The following is a 24,080-nucleotide window of genomic DNA, read 5'->3' on the forward strand; positions in this document are numbered from 1 at the left end:
TGGCTTTTCAATCATTGTAGTTCCTTAATTGTGGTGCATCTACATTATGTACACTGTATGTTCTGTAAATATTGTTTTTGTTCACTTGTGCAATGCATCAAAGTACTCTTGCTCATCAATTGAAAATTTAGTTTTTGTATGTTTGGCAGATTTTTACTGCTTTGACTGAAATAAAACTAATTAGAAAAAGGGTACCTGCATCATCTCTGTGCTCAAATGAATAGGCAATAGATAAATTGACATCTGAGGTCTGATGACTGTACAAAAGACAGTGAGTAAAGCCAGTTAAAACCAAAGCTCAACAAAGAGAGATGCGTTCCTTTGACAGGATACCCTCATTCCATGAGGACAATTATACACTAGCGCCCCCTTGTGGTAATGCGCATCCATCCAACTAAAGAGTGGGTAGTGTCATGGTAGGCCTATGCATCCAATAAATCAAATTAAGGTGAGGTAATTCCATTAGATATTCAGGACCTGATATCTCAAAAATTACAGCAGTATATTGATGTAAAAATAGATAAGAAAACCTGCTTTCAAACTTTTTATTCACGACACACTATTGCTAAAAGTGATAGTGGTTACAATTTGTACAAGTCAGTACCTTAGAAAGATGATGCTAGTAAATAAAATAAAAAAAATGTTGTGTAAATCGACAAAATGTCTGCAAAAAATCTACAAACCCTTGATTCCCATAAGAAATTGCCATCTGATATAGGCATAATATATACATTTCTATACATTTCTCACAGACAGCAAAAAAATATATAAATCCAGTTTTATGTATACAAATCACTTTTTAGTAAATTATACAATGCCTTTGAGAGCACAGCCCCATTGAACACAGATCGGTTTCACACTAGAAGGTCAGCAGCTGAGATTCTGGAGCGTATAAAGGGCTTGGTGTTCAGTGTACCCAAGTGACAGGTACCAAGGCTCAGGCTGTCTCTAAAAGACAACTAGTCATCCTAATAACAATCTCCGGTAAATCAACAGCTCTAAATAAGCAAATGTTAACAAAAGTAATCTAAATTGACCACGACTGCCTTACTGCCTAACAAATGTGAAGAGAAACTAATTTAAATTGTGTTAAATGCCCACAGACCATCAACCAAGATAAGACAAAGGGATAAGTGCACTTAATACAATTAACAGTTGTGAGTAAAATGGGTCAAATATGCTTAAATGTAATCTCTATAATTAGGGGACTTGAGTAAAAGTAAAGTTCAACAAGGATTTTCATGGTCAATAAGCTCAATATGTTCATGTTCCTCTTCCTATGTGACCCAACCCCTCAGAGTGTTTGGTCCCCACGGCTGTGCTATTCACACGTCCGCCTGATGGTAAACAAACTTCACTCCAAAGTCCTGGCCTCGATTCACTCTGAGACGTCAATCACCCCGCCTGTCACACAGCTCTGTTTTCTCTGCAGCCTGCCGCTGAGGGAGTCTTCTCATGGGCAAGGACTGATCTCCACATTCTTCACATAGCAGACAACAACTTCAGACCCAGCCTATGAGATAAAAACAGTCCACTCAAAACAAAACAACTTTCACATGAGGACTGGTATTAAACGCTGGAGAGATTACTCTTTCAATATGATTCCTCCTTTTATAGAAACCGAGAACGTAAGTAAGTTCATGTAATAAATGGTAAACAGATGTGTAAAACCCTGCATGTCCTGGTGTGCGCATTTGGGGGTAAAAGAAAAGTAAATCCCAAAAGCCTCTTCTCATTGAAATGTGGCTCCTCCCTCAGCTCCACTTCAGTTCCCTGGCATTCTCTGTCCTGTCATGTATGTCCACACCTCCACTACACATCACAGCAACATTCCACACAGAGATGAGCTCTGTCCAGCCAACTCCGTTCATCCAGTTCCCAAACGGCACAAGTTCAGTCTTTCCTCCCCTTTCCTCCTCCACCTGTGTTAGTGCAGAAGTTCAAACTGGTCTTGGAGCGCTGGGTTGGGGGTCCAGAGGGATGGCAGGGTGTATGCTAGGTGCCGTTGTCAGTCAGGCTGGGCTCCTCTGGGGGGGCTAATGTAGGGGCTGAGACTGCTGATGGCGTGGGGACTGTGCTCGGGGTCAGAGAGCCGTCTTTGGACCCGTGGAGTCGACACAGGCTCTGGTGCAGCTCCTCCAGTTCAGCTGGCAGAGGGATGCCCAGCTCCTGGTTGTAGGTCAGGGCCTCGAAACAGTCCTCCAGCTTCTGAAAGTTCGGTCTGGGAAGGAGGGAGGTTAGAGGTTATAACCAGGCAGGCAGGCAAGGGTGAGGGAACATGAGGAAGCAATCTGCCTCGCAAGGCATGTCCCTGGGAAAGCAGGCAGAGATGCTATCTAAGGTGTGGTTTTTCCACTGGCTTCTGTGGGTCTAGAGGGCAGAGAATAGCCTTGGTATAATCTCATTGGGAGGAGGTGCAGAGTTTTCCCACATGTGGCCCCTTTGCTCTGTTGCAAACACTTGGCTCACTCTCCCACAAACTCTCTCTGATTATCTCTCACCCCTTCTCTGCTTTCCTCTTTCCCTCCCTAGTCTCTCTCCACTTGCTCTCACTGCAACTTTTAACCCTCCTTTTGTAAGCTTGTACAGTTATGTCTCCACACTAACCTGTTGCAAAGGCCAAACTCACCTGTTTTCAGGTATGAGGTCACAACAAGCCACAGCCAATGGAAAGAAAGCTGGCGGGCAGTCTTCAGGGAGGAACTTCTCCATGAACTTGACTACATTCAGGCCAAAGTCCAGGGTTCTGGGGAGGCACTCTGGGTCTGCAGAGACCTGACCAATAATCTGAAATGAAGGACAGAGTTAATAGTGGTTAAACACTGCAGATTGCAGATGATAACTAAAACTGTGGACATTCTGATAATTACTGAATGCATAAATAGATTGTTCATATGGTGTACAAATTGAGAGGGTGATTTCCAAAGATTTCTTGGACTTTAAATCACAGCATTCTTACCTCACAGAGCACAATCCCAAAGGAGAAAATATCCACCTTCTCATCATAACGTTTACCTGAGATAAATGAGAAGAGTTAATGAACTGAATAGCACATACTATGAGCACAAACTATTACCTATCCCTGTGGTAAAGTCTCTGTGTCCCTGCTCACCGTTCAGCATCTCTGGGGCCATCCAGTAGGGGTTCCCCACCACCGTGTAGCGCTTCTTGCGATCGATGCGTCTGAACACCCTTTTCTTAGTGTTCGGTTTATCAGGAGGCGGATGTCTAACCTTCTCCTCCACTATTAGCCGGGAAAGACCAAAGTCCGCAACGACCACTGTGTTGTCCTGAGAGAGGTAAATCGGTCAAGTGGTCAGGGGAATATGGAAACCATAGAAACAATGTAACAGTGAAAGGTGTTTCATGCAGGGGAGGAATATTATACTACATATAGTAACTCAGTAAATAAGGGTCAAATAACCAAAAAGGAGAGATGGTGTTACTGCATATACAAGGTGTTGTTATAAGTTGTGCTCTGCTACAGTTGAGCATAGCTCTGGCCTGTACAGACAAGGCTGCCTTGGGCTTAGTCAGGGGAGCTGGGAAGTCATCCAGTCACCCGACTGGATAAAACATGTTTTAGAACACACTGGTTCAGGCTCATCTCAAATACGCAGTACATGTTGTTTTGCAGTTTTATGAGACAAACCCAACTTAAGAGAAAAACATGTATGATTACAGAGAGATAATGAAACTGGAGTTACATTTCTTATAGGGAAAACAAATGTTTGGCTAGTCTTGTGCAGTGTATTCTGTAATCCCTTATTGTGAATCAGCATGCATCATGGTATGTGGTGCATAATACGTATCTAACCTACCAGTTTAACTAGGCAGTTGTAAGAGTTGAGATCTCTGTGGATGATGCTCATAGAATGCAGGTAGGCCTGAAATAATAAGCAGAGAAATTAACCAAACCAAATCTTCCTCCACACACACACACACACACACACACACACACACACACACAGCTTGGCAGAGGGAAAACTAACTTGACAATGCCTTAAGTGGGGAAAAATAGGAATCACACAGGGGACAGAGCAGTGTTTCAGTGGGACGATGTGAGTTCTCAGGAATGGCAATGAGGATTACTGACAGCACAGAGCTAATCTCTAGGGAAACGGGGTGGCCTGCTGGCAAAAACACACTATGGTCTCTGGAGCACATGGCTTGTCTGTGTCACTGTCCAGAATAGGGATGATCAGATTCCAGTACGACCGACTCAAGTGGCTCAATTCAAGCCAAAGATTATGTTAGAGCCAAGTTAGATGTACATTTATATGGCTGTAAGCCACAATTATTTTTAGAAAGATATCAAGATTGAGATAATACATCCAAGCCATTCACCAAAATCAGTTACACATTTTGGGGGTAAGAATAATAAACAGTGAGTGCACTATGCGAAAACTGAAACTAAGTGCTGTGCCTTTAAACACAGTGCGTATGGCCACCATACATACTGAAGGCTGCACCAGCTGAACAAAAAGCAGGCAATGTCTATATGGGGAGTGCTTTTCTACCAATGGTAAATATCTCTGGAAGGGGCCAACTCACCATTCCAGAAGCAATGCTCTTAGCGAAGCTGACCCTCTGCTCCCATGGAAATGGGTCCTGTCACAACCCAGGGGAAAAACAAAAAACACGACATGAATAGGTGGCCCCCTGACTAGCCTTTATGGTTATACACAATATCACGACACAAAAAAAAATTACTTCTTTATAGAGCAGCAGATTCATAGTACATACAAAACATACTTGAACCTACCACTGGAACCTAAGTGTAGTAGTGAAGTAGCAAATTAATATTTTAAAACTCAACACAAAGCTGATGCAAGACAATTTGAGCCCATTTTAAAAAGGGGGAGGGTAACTTCTGTTCCCTCTTATTGCTGTCGACCATGTGTTGGACTGCTGTTCAAATGATCTGCCGTGGGAGATGGGGAATATAAACTCCTTGTGAATTTTCACCTGGAAACACTCGCTACATTTACTCCCTTTGCAACTCTCTCTTGGTGTACGTGCCAACTAGCCCACTGCCTTTAACTGAGCAGAGTTTACCTCAGGTCAACCCTATCCCACTCAGGCCCCTTTTGGAAAACAGTAGATTTAAGGCCACCAAAGGCTATTTTGGTGCTGTGGGATTGCAAAAGGAGAGGGTTAAGTGAATTAACTAGCTAAACGCACCATGTCTCTAATGAAATCCTTCAGTGTGCCTCCCTCGATAAACTCGGTTATTAAATTCAGTCTCTTGTCCTTATATAGCACGCCGATGAACTTCAAAACATGGGGATGTTCCAGGCTCCTCATTACTTTGACCTGGAGAGATGGAGAGGGAGAGAGAGAGGGAGGGAGGGAGGGAGGGAGAGATTTAAGCCCACCTTTGTGTTTTCAAGCCATCCATATCATCTCTGCAATCAATTTTCACATTGAAGACATTTCATCTGTATAAAAATCACAAGCTTATTTTTTCCTCTGAGGACTGCCACAAATCCTTTCTCGAAAATAACAAGGCCCTAAGCAATCCGTCTAAGAGGCAAATCTGGGGACATTTGGCAAGCTCTGAATTTGTGGGTATTATAAATCATGGCTCCATGCAGAACCACATTATTGTATTCTTCCTAGGAGAGAGCACAGGACTCCTAGACTAGAGAACTGACCTCCTTTAGGAAGGTTTTCTGGGTCTCCTCATCACAGCGAATCAGCTCCTTCATGACCATCACCTCACCAGTGGCTTTGTGGGTCACCTGTCAATGTGGAGAGAATCAAAACAAAGCTAGAGATCTGTCTAGAGCAATGGGATGGGGTGGATGTGGAACACTGAGATTCATGTAGAGCATGAGTTGATGGTAGGGTGTGAGGCTGACCTTGATAGCCTGGCCGAAGAAGCCCTTCCCCAGCACCTCTCCGTGGATGAGGTCACAGGGGCGGAAGATCCGATGGGAGCAGCTGCTGGAGGAGCGCAGGGATTCGGAGCGCCCGATGTCACGTGTCAGGAATAGGTGCTCCTTAGGGGAGGTAGGACCAGGGGATTTGCATATGCTGTTGCTGCGCCTAAGATTGATAGAGAGGGACAGAAGTCAGTTAGACATGATCAAATGTTATGGGGACAAACCATCATTTTCTTTTTTTTGTCTTTGTGTCTCCATTTTTTTTAACAAATGCTCAGTTAAAACATACCTCAGAGACCTCCTCTTTAGCGTGCCATCATCAACCACATCCGTCCTCTCCAGGACCGCACCAGACGGTGAGGATAGACGCATGCGGGAGGTGGCGGGGACCCCCAGGCGATTCTGTGAGGACCCCAGTCTAAGCCTGTCCAATCGCTGCCTGACTGGATCATACTCTATCAGCAGCTGCAGCGTCTGGCTGGTCCGTTGGATGAGGTCATCTACCTGAAAACACCAATCAGATTATAGCATGTGCTAGGACAACATCTCCTCTGCCGGGGTAACTTAAGCAGTAACATTAAATTAAGAGAGAGGTATTGGTTTACCCCTGTCACAGTAGTCCATCAGAAAACGGCCCAAAATGTATATGTATGAAGTCACTATCTGTTTTGATCCGTGGAATTACAGCGTGATGTTTGAAACAGCCTAACAACTCAACAACGCTTCTTCATTTTTTTTTAATTGGCTAAACGGACGAACAGACTGTCAAACATTAAACTCCTCCAAACGTTTTTGTCCGTAAAAAAAACCCGACAACTGGACACGTACAGACCCTTGTGATCTCCGTTGATTACAACAAATGACTCCCATAGAGAAACCATTGGCTCAACCTAGAATTAACAATACAACGGACTAGTGTGACCGGTGCCTATTACAAGGACTAGGGGATGGAATTAGTAGGCAGGATTCCAATGATAACAGGATCCTGACCACCCGAAGAGGTTTCAAATTGAGTTATACAATGTGACTTGAATGAAGCTGAAGAATTATAATTGGAATGCACCTTGGGGAAAACAGGAAAGGTGGGAATTGAAAATTAAATCAGTGAATGAATGCACAATTGGAATGCACATGGTTGAGGGTGAGGTGGTGAGATTGTGTGTTGGAGTTCTTCCAGATACAATCCTCTCCCAGCTAAAGAATGTGTAAATGATGGAGGAATTAATGGAATGCAGTGATCACATGTTCCTTTTCTGTCTTAGAGTAATAGTCACATTACATTTTACTGTAATGAGCACAATTACAAAACATTTAGCGACTAAACAGATTCTACATGTTTGACTTTTTTTTCCTCTATTGTTATTGCCTTGATTTGAAACGAAACAATGATATATGCATCTGTCCAAATGTAATCACCTCTTCCTCCATCAATGTCCCCACTGGAAGACCATTGATCTCCAGGATCCTGTCACCAACATGGATAGCATTCCGAACCTCCGGGCTGATATGCATCCCTCTAACCCTGAAAGAAATACAGCACATAGATCAGTCTAAATACCTGTACAAGAACATCAGTACAAACTATGAACTGAAGCATTCTGGTCTGTCAGAGAACATCTGGTCCTATCTACCAGCCAGCAGTGAGCCTATTCCTTTGGCTGAGCCAGGAACAAACTGGAACACCTTCAAAATCGGGATGTGTGGGATTTAACTATAAAATCCAGGTTATGTAGTTTAGTCAATGATACAAACATCTGTATATGCACCGTTGGCTAGTGCCCTGTTATTAAGCAAACCCATAATCACTGTTACGCAACACATTACTCATTCCGTCTCTCAGACACTAGTCAGTGGTGTACAGACTCGCTGTGATGGATGAACCCACTCACTCTTTGACTTGCACGCTGGCTGAGCCGCTGGCCACATCCCCCACCACGGAGACGGAGAAGCCCCTCTTGCCGTTGGTGGCGGAGGGCATGGAGATGAGGGTGACTGTGTGGGGCAGAGAGTCTAGGGCCGAGTCGGGCGAACGCTTCTCCAACATGGGTGTCAGGACTACCTGCTTATAGCACTTCCCACTGCACACAAGAAATAAGAGATAATATCATGTACAATGTTTTTCACAGTTTTCACCTAAAGTCAGTATGTCTTTTAATTTCCTTAACTATATATATATATGTTAGTAAATTGCAGCAAACAAATTGGCATTTGGGAATAATAAAGATTTGACTGTTTCTAAACATATGTAAGGAAACAGACAGGAGAGGGGAGAACAGCTGAGAGGAGGGGGCTGAGGGAGTCTGACAGCAGAGGGGGCTCAGGTATGACAGGCACATCACTATCACAATTACATATCACAATTTTTTGACTGTTTGCAATGAAATATCTCATTCATAGAACCTTGAGTTAACATCTGCCTTAACAAAATGGTATTCATACATACAGTGCCTTCGGAAAGTATTCAGACCCCTCCACTTTTTCCACATCCTAATCTACACAGTGTGTAATTGATTTGTATGCAAAGACATTAATTCCAAAATTACATGAACTATTACCCTTGCATTAAGATGGACTAAAATTCAACTTATTGAGTGATTTGTTGATGACATTTTTGCATTTTAGCTAATTTTAAGAGTGTCATAGTAAAGGGTCTGAATACTTATGTCCATGAGGTATTTTGGTATTTAAATTTACAGAAATTTACAGAAATTTAAAAAGAAATGTTTTTGCTTTGTCATTCTGGGGTATTGTGTGATAGCAAATTCTTTTAATTTAATCCATTTTAAATTGAGTCTATAACACAACAAAATGTGGAAAAGGTGAAGGGGTCTGAATACTTTCCGAAGGCACTGTACATACACTCACTGAACACTTTATTAGGAACACTATACTAAATACTGGGTAGGGCCTCCCTTCGCTCTCAAAACAGCCTCAATTCTTTGTGGCATTGATTCCACAAGATGTTGGAAACATTCCTTTGAGATTCTGATCCATGATGACATGATTGCATCAAGAAATTCCTGCAGATTTTTCAGGTGCGCTTTCAAGCTGTGAATCTCCCGTTCTACCACATCCCAAAAGTGTTCTATTGGTTTCAGATCTGGTGACTGGGAAGGCCACTGAAGAACACTGAACTCATTGCTTTGTGACATGGTGCATTATCATGCTGGAAGTAGCCATTAGAAGATGGGTAAATTATGGCCATGAAGGGATGCACATGGTCAGCAACAATGTTCAAATAGGCTGTGGCATTCAAGCCACAAGATGATTTCAAGATGATTGATTGGTATTAACAGGACCAAGGTGTGCCAAGAAAACATTCCCCATACCATTACATCACCTCCACCATGAGAAGGTGTACAGGTGTTCCTAATAAAGTGTTCGGTGAATGTACATACATACAGTACCATTCAAAAGTTTGGACACACCTTGCCAAGAGTGTGCAAAGCTGTCATCAAAGCAAAAGGTGGCTACTTTGAAGAATCTAAAATATAAAACATATTCTGGTTTGTTTAACACTTTTTTGTTTACTACATAATTCCATATGTGTTCCTTCGTAGTTTTGATGTCTTCAATATTAATCTACAATGTAGAAAATAATAAAAATAAAGAAAAACCATTGAATGAGAAAGGTGTGTCCAAACCTTTGACTGGTACTGTACATTGAGTATACCTTATCTAAACAAATAAACCAAAATGATTCTATGTAAAATATCAGTCCATGTCTCTCACCAGTACAGCTTGGAGCGCTCCACCAAGGCGTAGGTGTCCTGGTCCTCGATCACTACCTTGCAGCTCAGACAAACAAAGCACTCGGGGTGATACTTGTACTCTCCGGCCACCTGGAAGCACAGGTACAGTTGAGAGATTTTCATGGTTTTTCCATGGTTTTCCAGCATGAGGAGGAGAGGTCCTGAAGGTGAGCCTGCTACATTAGCTATGCTGTGTTCTGCTGTGAGTTTTCTCTCTCTCTCGACAGTCAGTCAGTAACACCTGCTTCACTCTCAGCCTGTCTGGAATCTGCTATGATGTCATCCACCTCCCAGGGCCCAAGCCCTGCCCTTTGCAATCACTGACGCTGTGTCTCTGACACCCTCACTAACTCAGACAAGCTCCCCTTCTTGGTCCTTCTGTTTCTCTCACACACATACATTGCCTTACTCACTGACTGATTTCCCTTTCTGCAAATCATACAATCCCAATCTGTTGGTCTTGCTCGCATGCAAAATGACACAACGTATCCACCCCTTAAGCATGTTTTTTTACTTAGTCTCTGTCTCTCTCACACACACAGGATCTGAAGTGATTGCATGTGAACTCGCAGCTGAAACATCTAAATCTGCTCCTATATGTGAGGCCTGGAGAGTGTGTGAAGATAATCAAAACCAGTGTTAACAGACTGGAGTTTAACCTTTTTTTTTATTTTATTTTTTAATTTATTTTTTATAAATGCCAGAAAATGAATGTGATATTAAAACTGGGTGAAGTGTCCCTTAAAGACTAGGCCTGGGATAGTAAAAAAAAGAGTCATGGTGTTCTCTTGCTTTCAACTGTGGCTAGCTATGGTATACCAATAGTCAAGCTCCTCTAGGATAACTTTGAAAGAATGTGAATACATTCATTAAAACCGGTGTTGTTTAAAGTAAAACTTCTCCATTCTCCCCAGGCTATGAGTGAGAGTGTTGGGAAAGGACTTTTCTTTTTCCCAGTGCAGTGAGATAATGGTGATGCAAGACGTGTTTGTGTGTGAGTGAGTGAGAGCTCCCAGCAGTCTGTGGTTGTGACTATCTGCCCCCAGGCTGGAACATTACCAGTGACCCCAGTCAGAAACAGCCTTCGGCAACCCTAGCTAGACACGGCTGCGTCATAGTACATAGGTGGCAGTATGGGCTCTGAGAGAGGGAGGGCTAGTGTGTGAGTCAGCAACAGGGCTACTGAGGTAATGCCTTTGCACTTACACAACTCACTAGAGTTTGCTCACACTCTTCATTTTCCATCTCACAAAGAGAAAGGGAACAAAAGAGGGATCTTCAAAAGGTCTAATTTAGGAGGATTTACAGCTGTGTCAAAACTATAAAACATCCCAGCAGTCAGTGAAAAGAGGGCACACTGTGGAATAAAAAAAATGCTTGCCACAATCTCCTCATTAAAATCCAAAATGGTGTTTCGTGCCATTGCCTGCTCTGCAAATACGACAACAGCCATAAGTAGCTGCTCTGCACTGCTCTCCCCCTCCTGCAAGTCCAATGGCCAGACGATTTTACGCCGTGTTGGTTTGGCTGCTGGGTAAGAGGCTGCCAATTCAACCCTGCCAAAAATACTTGGCAGCTCACTTCCCCAGCCAATGTGGCCAAGACCAAAAAGAAAGGCCCATTATGTGTTCTGCTTACTGGCAAACATTTTGTTCTAAAAAAAACTTTCAGGCCACATTAGTCCAGTTAAAGACAAATGACCCTATTGTGACCAGCAATTGTTAGTGCTATAAACAATTACTGTTGTATTTAGACTCAAAATACTGTTAAAATAAAGTTTCATTAAAATGCACAGCACTCCAACCGCATGCATGGGCATTCCATAGCACTGATGGAGTTACAAAAAAACATAACCAACATCCAGCCTTCAGTTACTCTTCCATAGCATAACCATGAGCTCATGGTCTAATCCTGGAAGATAAATATTGATTTGACAAATGCAGTCAAGCTAAAACATTCTAACCCTCCCTTAATAACAGACACTGGATCCTCCAAAACCATACCCAATAAACACTGTGGTGGTGGTGGCGGTGCAGTGTGGGTAATATCTATTGCCTTTGCACCGCAAAGACTGAATCAGGTATTGGAATGGCTCCAAAACCACTTCATGTTCTCTGCTTTCTCTTTATATGCTTGGGGAAGTGAACTGTGGAGACCTTATCTCCAGAGGAGAGCTGAGTGGGGCCGTGAGGGGTGAACATAAGATGCAGAGAGGAGGTCTAGGCCCCGTCTGCCATCTTTCAGAGCTACCTTAGATGTAAAGCATCGATGCACTATGTGGGTAATCACTGCAGAGCCCAACCCCTATGACCCCTCATGTAGATAAGTGTTGCCCTGAACGAAACGTTTGTTATTACACAGGGGGCTCTGGCCCCCTCTGGGGATTTTGCTGAAAGTTGAGAAGAGGAAAAATGTTACTGTTGAGTAGAAGGGAAAGGTCTCCAAAGCTGACATTACCCTCATTTGTACAGAAAAACGTATCTTATTACTGCACAACCCTCTGAGCTTCTTTCAAAGAACAGTGAATCACTCTGCATTGGTGTTATCTGAGCTGCACACATTTAACACATTTAACCTCTGAACACAATAGTTACCCTGACAGGGAATTATTCATTTGTAAAATAACACCTTTGCCCTGATGTTCAGCTTTCTTTGAAATGTCCTCAATGCTAATACTGTGATCTTTGAGATCTAAGAGAACAGCAATACAAATGTTCCAGTGTGGAGATCAGTCTGTCATAATGGGCCTCATGCAGCAACATCAAATCCAGATGCACCAAACATTCTTAGCCATCCAAATCTGCTCTTACCCAGGTGTGCTGAATGATGAACCCCACTTGATCATACATTGGAGGCGCGTGGCAGATTGTTTGTTATTAGCATTGATAACGCCTCCTAAACACTATATAAGGGCAGGTGAGGAGGCACAGGGTTTGACCGGCGTGTGTTTAGCCTAAGTTGAGGCTCCAGAGTATTGCACAAATCTAAAAGCAGTGCTCTTGGCAATCTGAAACAGCTCAGCAGCCATTCATCCGTTTCATCCAATAGATCTGTGTGATCTCTAAAAACGCGTTCTCTGCGTAAGGCCTGGATGGCCAAAGCATCTAAGAGCAGTATGTAAGCCATTTAGAAGCTGAACGCACACAATATCATACAAGGGTTTTTATAGTCTTAATTGGGATCAATGGACCAATAATATTTCTTTAGCCCACAAATGTAATAATCCAATCATTATAATTACTCTAAAACATATGATAATCTAAATGTTATTATATTCATGCATTTTTTTTATGTTCCTCAAATTTTAAACTTATGTTTCTTTGCGTTGGACAAACAATTTGTGGACTGTGAAAACTAGATGTTTTTTTCTTATCTTGGTAAGAGTGCTCTCGACTACTCGTAAAATGTTCTATTACCTAAGAGAAGAGCAAAAATAAGAAAACATTGGTGAATCCCAGAAATCTATGGGTATTAACAAAATAAGAACAAATCGTGGATACTAACAAAAATAAGAGGATATTTGTTAGTTTATCGCTTCCTGTATGAGGCCCAATGAGCGTATCCTCAGTCTCTCGAGGTGGGGAATGGGACATAGCAGACTCACCATGGCAGGTCCAGTCATGAGCAGAGAGCAGCCATGACAAAGCTCCCCAAACTTCTCCCAGTAGTGTTTACGGCAGTACAGCTTGCCATCCTTTTCATAGTACCAGTTTGTCAGGTGGTCACAGCACTCGGAGCACCTGTGCATGAGAAAATAAACACACTTGATCACTTCTGCTGGGAACAATGAAAATGTAGAAAGAAGAGTGAAGAGACAAAGTCTTTCAGTCGCAACTATTTCAATCTACTTTAAGCAAGTGATTCAAAGGAGACTCCAAATCCTGGGTATATGATTTCAGGCCTGTTGACAATTTCAAAGGCTTGTGGGTGATTTCTGACTGATACCCATAGAGCACCAATTCGACATCTCTCATACAATAGCAGAGAGTCTCTGAGCTCTCTCTTATTGCCTATAAACTACCAGAGAAACAAACAAAGCTGGGGCCTGACCCAAAACTAAAACTGACTTTTACAATTTCAGTCAGGTGATATTAAAAACTGTTGAACCAGTGCCCAAGCAGTTGACCTGTCTGTACACTTTCCCACAACCAATACTGGATACAAAGAGAGTCTGGTGAAAGGATAGATATAATGAGAGGGCCTGTCAAATGAGACTTCATTAATCATCACTCTAGGTTGCACTAGAATACAGCGGTTGCTTTGAGCGTTTCTTCAGGATGACCGTATGTACTTTTGTAAGCGATCGTCAAGGTAGTAGCTTGTTTTTGGAACAAGCCATGTTTACATTTTACATTTATGGCATTTAGCAGATGCCTTTATCCAAAGCGACTTACAACAAATACAATTTTTTAAGTAAGTGAATCATCTATCCAACAGTCATCATAAGACAAAGTAATGCATACACCAGGGGCCATTGGCAGTCGTAATGCCAGAAGCCAAATTATTATTATTATTTTACTTTTTTACTCATTTGTGTGCCACGAAAGGTGGGCTATACTATGGGGGGCGGGGGCAAACAGTGATTAAAGAGACGGTGGATTACACTAGTACTGAATACCACTAACCACTACCAAAGAGTGCCCTCTTTGCATCTTTAATGTGTTCCAGTTTTGTTCCGGGTGGCACAGACTGTTGAATTGGGATAAATACACACATACACAGACTGTTGAATTGGGATAAACAACAAAAATGTGGTGAATTTGGTCATTTTCACCGGCAGGGGCAAAGTCCAAGGATCAGTCAAAAGGGATCACAGCTTTTTGTTGACATATTTAGCAAGCAGATTGAATCATTTTCTGCATGATGTTTGCTAAACACAAGTACTTCTTTAGACCTAGCGGATCGATCCGCATCTTCGACTGGAATGAGATTTTGCAGATCAAGGGGAAATTTATGACTTCAACAATGGAGATGGAATGTCTGAAGTCAGGAATGCTGAAGTTGCCAAGACATCAGCGAGCACCTGTAGGCTTTGAGCATACCTTCAACTGGCTGCACGGGTTATGCAAAACGGTGACACTGGGTTAAGCTGCCAAGCACACAATCAATGCTATACCTCCCTGAGATCAGGTTACTGAACTGGCAACCCACAGAGAAATTCCTGTGAAAGAAGCAAAATCACAGATATTCATAAGGAGGACACTAGTTATGCAGGCACTGAGGTAAGATAAACTTAACAAATATCCAAACCACCTGCCCCTCTGGGGATTTTATGTAGATTTGCCCTCAATCATATGTTAGAAGGGCCAAGCACTGGCAACATTGGGTCTTTTGGCAGGACCCCATGCACGTTTCTCCAAAACTCTTAAATATCTGCTCCAAATATGTCTGCAGAAAGAGTGGGGTGTTACATATCATATAATAACTGAAAATATCTCTTTTGGTTGTTGAGCTACAGTGAGTGCAGTGGATTTACATCCGGTAACAAAATGATGGTAACAGAATGACTGCATGGGTCCCTTACAGAAATGCATCATTTCTGGATTTGAAGGTCATTCTGTACATGATGATTTAGCTAAAATAGGGAAACCAAGGTAGAAATATACAATTGCCTCTTCAAAATGACAATGTTCTTTATTGTCTGCAACCAGTGGGGGAATGATCCTAAGAATCTGTCTTAGGGACACCACACCACGTGTGTCAATTCACTCTTTAATGATGACAAATCCCCTTGCTGTCTTTTTGTAGAAGCGTACAACATGTATGCCATCATTCTCAATGAAAGTTATTTGAGCAACATTTGTGTGATTTGCTGACTTTACTTTTCCCACTGTAGTCAACAATGAAGTGTCCATTTATTGGAGCATGAGATGAGGTTTGATGTTTTTCTAAACACTTTTAAATACGTTTTCATAGACGCTTTTGACCAGAAGTCAAAGCCGTTGCTTATCATTATTATTACGATGGAATATGGTGTAGAAATGTATTTATTACTTCATTTCCCCAAAATATACTCTTTGACACCCAATTTGATTCACATTTGGTCCTCTTACACGGAACTGCCCAGAGCAAAAACCCCAATCCTGGAGATTAGGAGGGTTAGAAAATACTCTGACAATGACTCATTCTTCAACTTGTTATTCAAAACATATTAGTAGTTACCATAAACAGTTAACTCTTAAAAAAAAACACTGTGAGGAAGAGAATGCTCCAAATCCAAAAAGGTAAAGCAGGAAAAGGGTAAAAAATAATAATAATAATAATAATAGTGATTTTTGGCCCTTCCTGTGCACAGTGGGATGATTTAGAGAAGCAGAGTGGTGCTGAAAGGCTGGTCAGATAAAGATCACATTAGTGAAGGGAGCCCTATACAGCACAGGGAACCATGCCCCCCCAATGGCCAGACCTGACAACCTGCCCAATCTCAGGCTTTTGTCTGATTTGACCAGATCATACACTCCGGTTGCAGAACGAGACAAAACAAGTGACCAAAAAGGAATTACATTTTAAGAATAACACCAGCCCTTCCCTCCTCTGCACTCAAGCGGGTATCTGTAGGCAAAAGCTCAGCAGCCTACTTATGCTCAGGGATGCCATACTGTATGTGATCTGTAGACTGCAATAATGTATGTGTTGTCAAAGTATTTTATTTGTGTCTGTTCGGCACTACATGAGTGTATTTGTGAGTAGCCCCTCTGAAACACTTACATCATCAAACCCTGGTGTGTGCAAAAGCTGGTGTGTTTTTTGTAACAGTCATGGAAAACCTTCCCTTTGTGTGCGACAGTTGTGAAGAATGTGGTGTCAGACTGTGAATGACACACAGGATCTCCAGGTGTGCAGGGAGACAAACACTTTCACCTCAAAAGCAAACGCAACTTTGGCTGAGCCCTGTTGAGTCACTGTACATCCCTTCTTTAATATCACAACAGTCCACTCCTATCTCTGGAAATCATGGGTTGCAGTGTAAGTAATAACTGAGGATTATAGAGCTATGTCCCTGAAGACACACAGACCATAACAAAGATCATCTGACCTATCCTTCTGAAAAACACCTGACATCCTGCTAATCCTACTCCCAATCAGAGGAGCAGAGCAAACAACGTCAGTGAAAAAAGAAAGAAAAGAAAAACATGTCTCAGGTGGGAGGATGAAGGACTGGTCCTCCATACAATGCAATGGACTAACCTGCTTATTCTGAGAGGATTGGGTAAACATGATAATTTCCTCAAACCCACATTAACAAAGGAACACCAACATGAATTCCTTTGTTGGAATGAATTAGAGGCTCCTGAGACACAGGCAGTGCTCTTACACCGGCCTTAGAGACTTAAGGAGGGGGTTTTTCCTTTTCACCACTAACAGGTCCTTGTCTCAGGGTGTGTGTCGGTTGTGCTCCCATGTTACACACTACCCTGTTTCTGAAAGGGAGACAAATGATCATAGCTCTATATAACACTGCAGAACATACACTGTATATGGCTATAATAATAATAATAATAATAATAATAATAATAATTAGTAAATGAATGGCACAATGTTACATTTTTCTACAGCATGGCCTCAAGAGACCCTTGCATTAGAAAGAGAATTGAACCTATTTCTCCCAAGAAGCAGAGGCTGTATGCAATAGGAAAGCAGTATTGTAGGAACAAAGAAAAGTGCCATATATGCATCAATTTTAATCAATTTGTCTATTCATAGTTTGGATTGGATCCAAACTCTACAGTATCTATGTTCATTAACCTAGATATGTGATTACTTGATAAGAGCAAGTCAGGAACACAATAGCACTGGTTATGTGACTGGCTTGAGTCAAGGCAGGGTTTGACATCTTCCATCAAGGGAGTATACAAAGCAAGACAATGGCTTGAGAATGCTGACCACTGGGTCATCAGCAACACATTCTCTCCGAAAGGACCAATGTGAGAAAAGAGAGTAACTGATTTAGTAAAAGAAACAAAAAAAACACATAAGGATACATTATTTGACACAACAAACAATTAAGAAAAGTATTGTGCATCATTATGCTATGACCTGAGCTTAAAGGCTTCACCTCTCTTAGAAGAATGACATTCACTCATAAAAAGGAAATTCCATTGGGACAACAAAGGATCGAGTTTTGGGGGGAAAAAGAAAGAACCCTGTGCAGTGTCTGAGATGGCGGGCTCAACACTCTGATTCGCTGTCTAGGAATGCGGCAGTGGGAAACACAACACAGTGGATCTAGTTGTTACCTAGCCTATACGTCCTACTGACATCGTCAGGTTTACTGGAGCAGGGATAACGTCAGCCTTTTACAATGCTGCATACCACAGAGCAGGTGGGGGGTTCTGCATGAACAATAGAACTGAACAGGGGGTAACATGAAAAGGGAAACCTCTGTCGTTTCTTTTAAGTTTAACAATGTCACATGGTGAGTGAAAGGAAGTTCTACTTCATCCATGAATAAAATGAATGCAAAAAATAAGAGAAAAGTTGAAAGTCTAAAGTTCTAAAGCAGGAGAGCGCCTAACACACTTTTAAGGAAAAGGCAGATTTTGGGCCAGGAGGGCTGACCACCGAGGGCTGAACTCCAGCACACTTGGCTGAGCGTCAGTACAGTAGTCTGGCTTCGTCAAATCCATTTCCAAAGCAGATGCTCCATCTAAAGGATCCATTTCACAGAAAATTAGTGAGGTGTTTTCAGACAGATGAAGCAGTGGGGGAATGGGACAGTCAGAGAGGGAGAGAGGGAGAGAGGGGGGGGGAAGAGAAGGAGAGCCGCACAGCTTCATCAAGGACTTGGCTTTTTAACTGACAGGAGGTGCAGTGGTGCTATAAAACAGCCAATTATAGAAAGAGAAAGAGAGACCCAGAATCCTGGGTTATGTAAGGACATTATGCTGCTATAAAAGCTTTGCTTGAAAATGTGAGTACTTGAGCTAATTTCCAACAAAATGAAAAAACTTGCAGAGGCCGTCAAGTCCTTTCTTTTCTCAAGACATTCTCGGAAATGCCTCATGCTACGATGCCAAATTCACCATACATCATATAGACTTCATTACTACTCTATTCAATCCCATTCAGCGGTTCAACTATGATTCTTTCACCCAAGTTGTGTAACCCTGTGTGTTGGATGAGCACTGAGTGTCGGAAACACACTCCCTTTCCTTGTCTCAATGACAGAGATGCCATGAAAAAAAACTCTGTTGGGTGCATTGTCATTCAGCAATGACTAGCCCATTCATATATTCTGTCTTATTTCACAGAGAGAACTAGTCTGTAAATGTACAATTAATGTGTAATCCTCTTCATATATTACTAACTGTATTGACCTCTGTGTTAAACCCAGGTCCACAGACATCTCACAATAGGCCAGTAACCTGAGCATGCCAGAGAGATCATGTCAGTGTCCATATTGGCAATGATTAAGCCTCAGGGCAAAGAGACTGCCAGGTACAAAGTACTCATGGCTGGGGACAGAGTATGGTTGTGTGTCTCGGGGCACAATCCAAATTCAAGTGTGAATGAACATTTGTTCAATGGTGGTATTAGCAAACAGAATATGATTGTGAATCAACTCTCTATTTGACTTACAGATAGATTCCTGCTCACAATTATCAGCATCCAACAGGTTGAAATTTCTAGGACTACCCATTCCCATTCCATTTCTAAGCATGTGTGAGCACTAACATTTGACCACAATGAATGCCTGAAAGAGTGAAAAGCTTCATTTAGACCAACAGAACAATCAATTGTCTCTAGTGATTTCAGTGCTGCCCATTTCCCCTGTCAAAAGGAAACAAAGAGCATCCTCTCTGAGCCTACCATTTGCCCATATTTCCCTGTAGTCACATTTAAATATGTAAGCTAGTGAACTTTGGCAAGTACCACACAGGTATGTGCGATCTTCAATAAACAACAAATACAACCCAGATCAATAGTAGCCCAGATCAACAGTAGCCCAGATCAACAGTAGCCCAGATCAACAGTAGCCCACAGGGGTATAAGACTTACTGAAAACAAGCGTTGTGCCAGGTGTCTTGGAGAACCTTCACGTGGAAAGTGTCTTGAATTCCCCCCCCGCAACCCGCACAGTGGCGTCCTTCGGCACCTGAAGGGAGATACTAATGCATCATCTTTCCTGTACAATGTATTTTATTGTTTTTACATATTCAACACTCACTAACCCAGATTTGGTCCCCTGGCATCGCAAAAAAAGGTCTTTAGTTTATGCGTCAGTTTTTCCAAAGCAGCTCTTTTTCATTAATGAACACGCAATATTTCCCATCATCTACATCTCCGACCTCATTTCAAACCATTGATTGTTTTCAGGATATTTTGATCTAGCGCACACTCTACTCTTCAATAGAAATTGACATTAGTTGTCTAATGGGAAAACGGGATGATTTAAAAAGGAATGGATTAAAGCAGAACAAACTACCTCATATGTAGTTAATGTGCATATTAATCAGAACTCAATCCAATCTTTCATGTTACGACATAAAATGTTTTTATTTGTACTAACAGCAGTAGCGCATCAAGTCTGTAAGATCGTGCAGCCTACTCGATATCGTGCACTACACTCACGCGAATCATTCATCACACGTACATAAAGGAGAGTGAACATTGTTACAACATGTGGCTATATTGTTAGCGTGAAATGTTACAAATTGATACAATGAATACTACTGTGTAGCTACATGAGAAAGTTTGGCTGCTCACCTTCCAGTTCTTCCATCTAATTGCTGAGTGCGTCGTCGATATTTTTTGTCTCAGAAAGTTCTAAAGCTGATCCAGTATGATGGGTTACATTCAGGGTTATTCATTCTACGCAACAAAGATTTTTTTCCTATCCCAATTCTTGTAAACTATAATTCCGTCTACTTTTCTACATGGGGTAAATATCCTCGGTTTTGACTAAACTTTTCTTGTTGGCAGGATAACTGACGTCATGCAGTTGAAATTCCTGTACGGAGACCGGAAGGGATCAAACAGCAACACCTGGAACAGGAGCAAATCATTGAGGAGAGCCCAACAACTGATATCCACTGCACTGAAACGGCAGCACCATCTACTGCCAAAAAGTATTTACTGTATCTCACACTAGTCGCACAAAGGCGTGGACTTTGAACTTTCAATCCAGAGTCAATTTAGCTCTGTGACCTGAAATGTCTGAGATAGCCTACTACAGTATCTCAATTGTCAGTGCAGATACTGTTGATCAGAAACATATAGCCCTTATAATATTGGTCACAGATAGGGCTAAAACATATAAATCGTGTGTTGTAATGTGCTTCGTGAAATGTCTTTAATACAGCTTCGAAACAAATAGGTTTTGCTAATCTGAATCTGACAACAAGATCCAACGTATAACTTAATTAGCATCAATACCAGAATTTAGACACAATAATAGACTAGAAAAAGAAGTTCCAGAAGTTCCAGTGGGCTTGCAAAGTCTTATTTTGGTAGTAGAATAAAGTTTAAAGATGGTTTGGACGATAGATAGATTTGCTGGGTAATTGAAAGAAAGTGAGAGTTTTAGTCGAGGATAGTGTTAAAAATGATTTGATTGGTGAGGTTGGGTGGATGGATGGTTGGTTGGTTTGTTAGATGGATGAATTGATAGATGATCGATACTGTTGATCGATAGATGACAGTAGGTTAAATAGATAGATACTGTAGATAGATAGACAGATGAAGTTAGATAGATGAGGGAAAGATAGATAGATGAGAGAAGGATAGATAGATAGAAGATGGTTTGGTTGGATGGATGAATGGATAGCTGAAAGAGAGGATGGATAGATTAGAGAGGGTTAGGTATAGATAGAATGTATCATAGGAACCCTATGTTCGTTCATGCAACTTAAAAAGGCTTAAAGTTTAAAAAGTCCAAATAGTATCAAAACTCTGAATTCAAGTTGTTTAAGTGGAGTCAGTCTACACATTTTAAAGTTTAATTGGGGTGTCAAGCTTAAAATATGAAAGTGGATACATTTTGAAATGTCCCTATGCAGAGCAAATAGCCATAGTAACTAATAGGATTTCAGGCAAAAAGTATAAATGGTATGAAAAAAAAAAGTAATGAATAGCAGACGTTACTATTGAGGGACACATCATTTGTGGTCTCGGGGCGACATCTTGGGCCAAGAAACCAATGAAATTGACGGAGGGGCCGGACAAACAAAAATGTATCTGTGTTCTCTGAGCTCCAATAAGCTCAATCTAGCTCCATTAAGACTTCCGGTTTGGCTTATCGCCGTTTTCGCGGTTTCAAAATAAAAGAACATGAATTAAAACATGAATGGAAAGTGATGGGATCACAATATGTTCTCTTATTTTTGCTGAAATAATGATAAATTACCCACCAGAAAGTATATACAATTTTGAGCTTTAAATATATTGCTATATCAGCCTTTATCAGGGATGATGATGATTTTCTGGGTAGTTGAAAGAAAGTGAGATAGGTTGTTTGACTGGACGGATGAATGACTAGACGAAAAAGAGGATGGATAGATGAGAGAGGAGAGGTAACTTTCGGCATAAGCAAGAATTCCTCAGAAGTTGAAAGCACTTGTCACGTACATACAGTACTGTTGTACTGATGTACCATTGTGTGTAAAAGGCATTCCTGATTAATGATTCAGAAATGCAAACATGCATGGAATATACGAACTATTATACATTCCAACTATTGTACACACACACACACACACACACACACACACACACACACACACACACACACACACACACACACACTTAGTGACTTTGCCCTGTCGCTGAGCTCAGTATCAGTACTACATTGCCCTCCATAAGTATTGGAAAGAGCATTTTAGATAGATAGATAGATAGATAGATAGATAGATAGATAGATAGATAGATAGATAGATAGGATAAGCCTGGGGTAGTTCAGTGGAGTGTGTGTGTGTGTGGGGGGGGGGGGGGGGGGCGGTAAATAGCCAGCAACACTTGCAATTACATCGCTTTAGATTTAAATTTACCTGATATGCATTCTAGAAGTGCTCCCAAGTAGAGTGGTACCAGAGATGTATTGACATCTTTGAAATATAATATTTGATTAGCATATTGTTTGTGGTTCCTTGATCCCGATTTACCATATTTAAATGCAAAATAAAGATTAACTTGGGTGCTTTTATTTTGAAGAAATCCTCATTCATATTGATCGGAAGTAGATGGGTGGAGTTCCACTATTAGAGCTCATAGAACACAGATCAAAAATTTCACAACAAGATGGCGGCTACTTCACTGGAGGATATCTTCCATTATGGGTTCTGAAATAAATATACACTCTTTTGTATGAAAGAAACACTTTACACTCTAAATGTATTCTACCCCCTCTCCCCAGCATAGAAATGCCTACGAGGCTCGTGTTAACATAATCGCTAACTGAATATTAAAACATATATAATGAGTTTGAAAGTTGCAATGGTGTGAATAGCTTAAAAGCTGTAGGAGTAGTATACCGAAGAATCTGAAGAATTGGAATAATAATAATAATAATAATAATAATAATAATAACTACAAAAAAAATTCTAGAAGAAACTTTGTGGGCTTGCAAAGTATTATTTTGGTAGTGGAAAAGCTTTAAAGATGTTTTGATAGATTTGCTGGGTAGTTGAAAGAAAGTGAGAGTCTTGGTGGTAGCGGATGAAGTTAGAGATGGTTTGGTTGGTTGGTTGGATGGATAGAATGTTAGATACGAAGAGCCAGGGGTACTTCAGTGGAGTGGGTAGAGAGTTGGTTGGTTGAGTTTCCATAGACCTCCATGTTAAAAAGTGCACTTTCAAGTTTGTAACGTTTAAAAAGTTTAATAGGTATCAAAAACTAAAGTTATAACAATGCGAGTTAGATCTCGTGTTAAAGTTGGATTGGTGTGAATAGCTTAAAAGTTGTAGGAGGAGTAGCAGGTGGAAGAATTGGAATAATGATAATAAGCATGTCAAAGAACAACAGTTGGACTTGCTTAAGCCCACTAAATTTCCAGTCCAGTCAAATTAAGGACAATTATACTGTAATCAGTTAATTAATTTATTAATTACAACTTTCGGCGTGAGCAGAGCGCCGCATTCTGGAGGCTGAGTCCCCCTAAACCTCTAATCCTAGAATCGCCCCTGGGGGCGGTGGATCTGTCTGAGGGGGTTTTTCATAAATCCCAATGCAACTGTTACCATTTTAAGTTTCACATTTGTTTCCTGATGTTAATCAAACGATTGACGCGCTGTAAATGTTTTTCAGCACGTTTCCGCGTAACACAGCCATCAGCGCAGTCAGTCTTTGATCTCTGACGTGCCTACTTGCTGTATCACAGGAATGACGCGGCAAAATTTTAGCCTACCAATAAAGAAATGTATTGATGTACGTTGCTTTGGATAAAGGCGTCTGCTAAATTCCATAAATGTAATGTAAACTCACTGATCAGATAAAGTCGGTGTCC

The 24,080-nt window shown here is 41.4% G+C and overlaps 1 protein-coding gene across 2 annotated transcripts; it reads right to left on the bottom strand.

Moving 5' to 3' along the window:
• Window positions 1–531: 531 nt before the first annotated feature.
• limk2 (LIM domain kinase 2) lies at window positions 532–20,555 on the bottom strand. 2 transcript variants are annotated; one of them, XM_083673346.1, is made up of 16 exons: window positions 20,348–20,555; window positions 19,640–19,736; window positions 13,245–13,380; window positions 9,621–9,730; window positions 7,778–7,966; window positions 7,305–7,410; window positions 6,187–6,392; window positions 5,865–6,051; window positions 5,658–5,744; window positions 5,185–5,316; window positions 4,555–4,611; window positions 3,822–3,887; window positions 3,113–3,290; window positions 2,960–3,015; window positions 2,630–2,787; window positions 532–2,221 (listed from the first exon to the last, which is right to left on the bottom strand). In XM_083673346.1, exons 1-16 carry the CDS (start codon window positions 20,361–20,363, stop codon window positions 1,996–1,998), a joined length of 2,007 nt encoding a protein of 668 aa, XP_083529472.1. In that variant the 5' UTR covers window positions 20,364–20,555; the 3' UTR covers window positions 532–1,995. The 2 variants fall into 2 exon arrangements, with proteins under 2 accessions (XP_083529472.1, XP_083529471.1); XM_083673345.1 differs by having other exon boundaries at window positions 6,178–6,392.
• Window positions 20,556–24,080: the final 3,525 nt, after the last annotated feature.

This window comes from Argentina silus (assembly GCF_951799395.1).
Source record: "Argentina silus genome assembly, chromosome: 7".
In the NCBI taxonomy this organism is placed as follows: domain Eukaryota; kingdom Metazoa; phylum Chordata; class Actinopteri; order Argentiniformes; family Argentinidae; genus Argentina; species Argentina silus.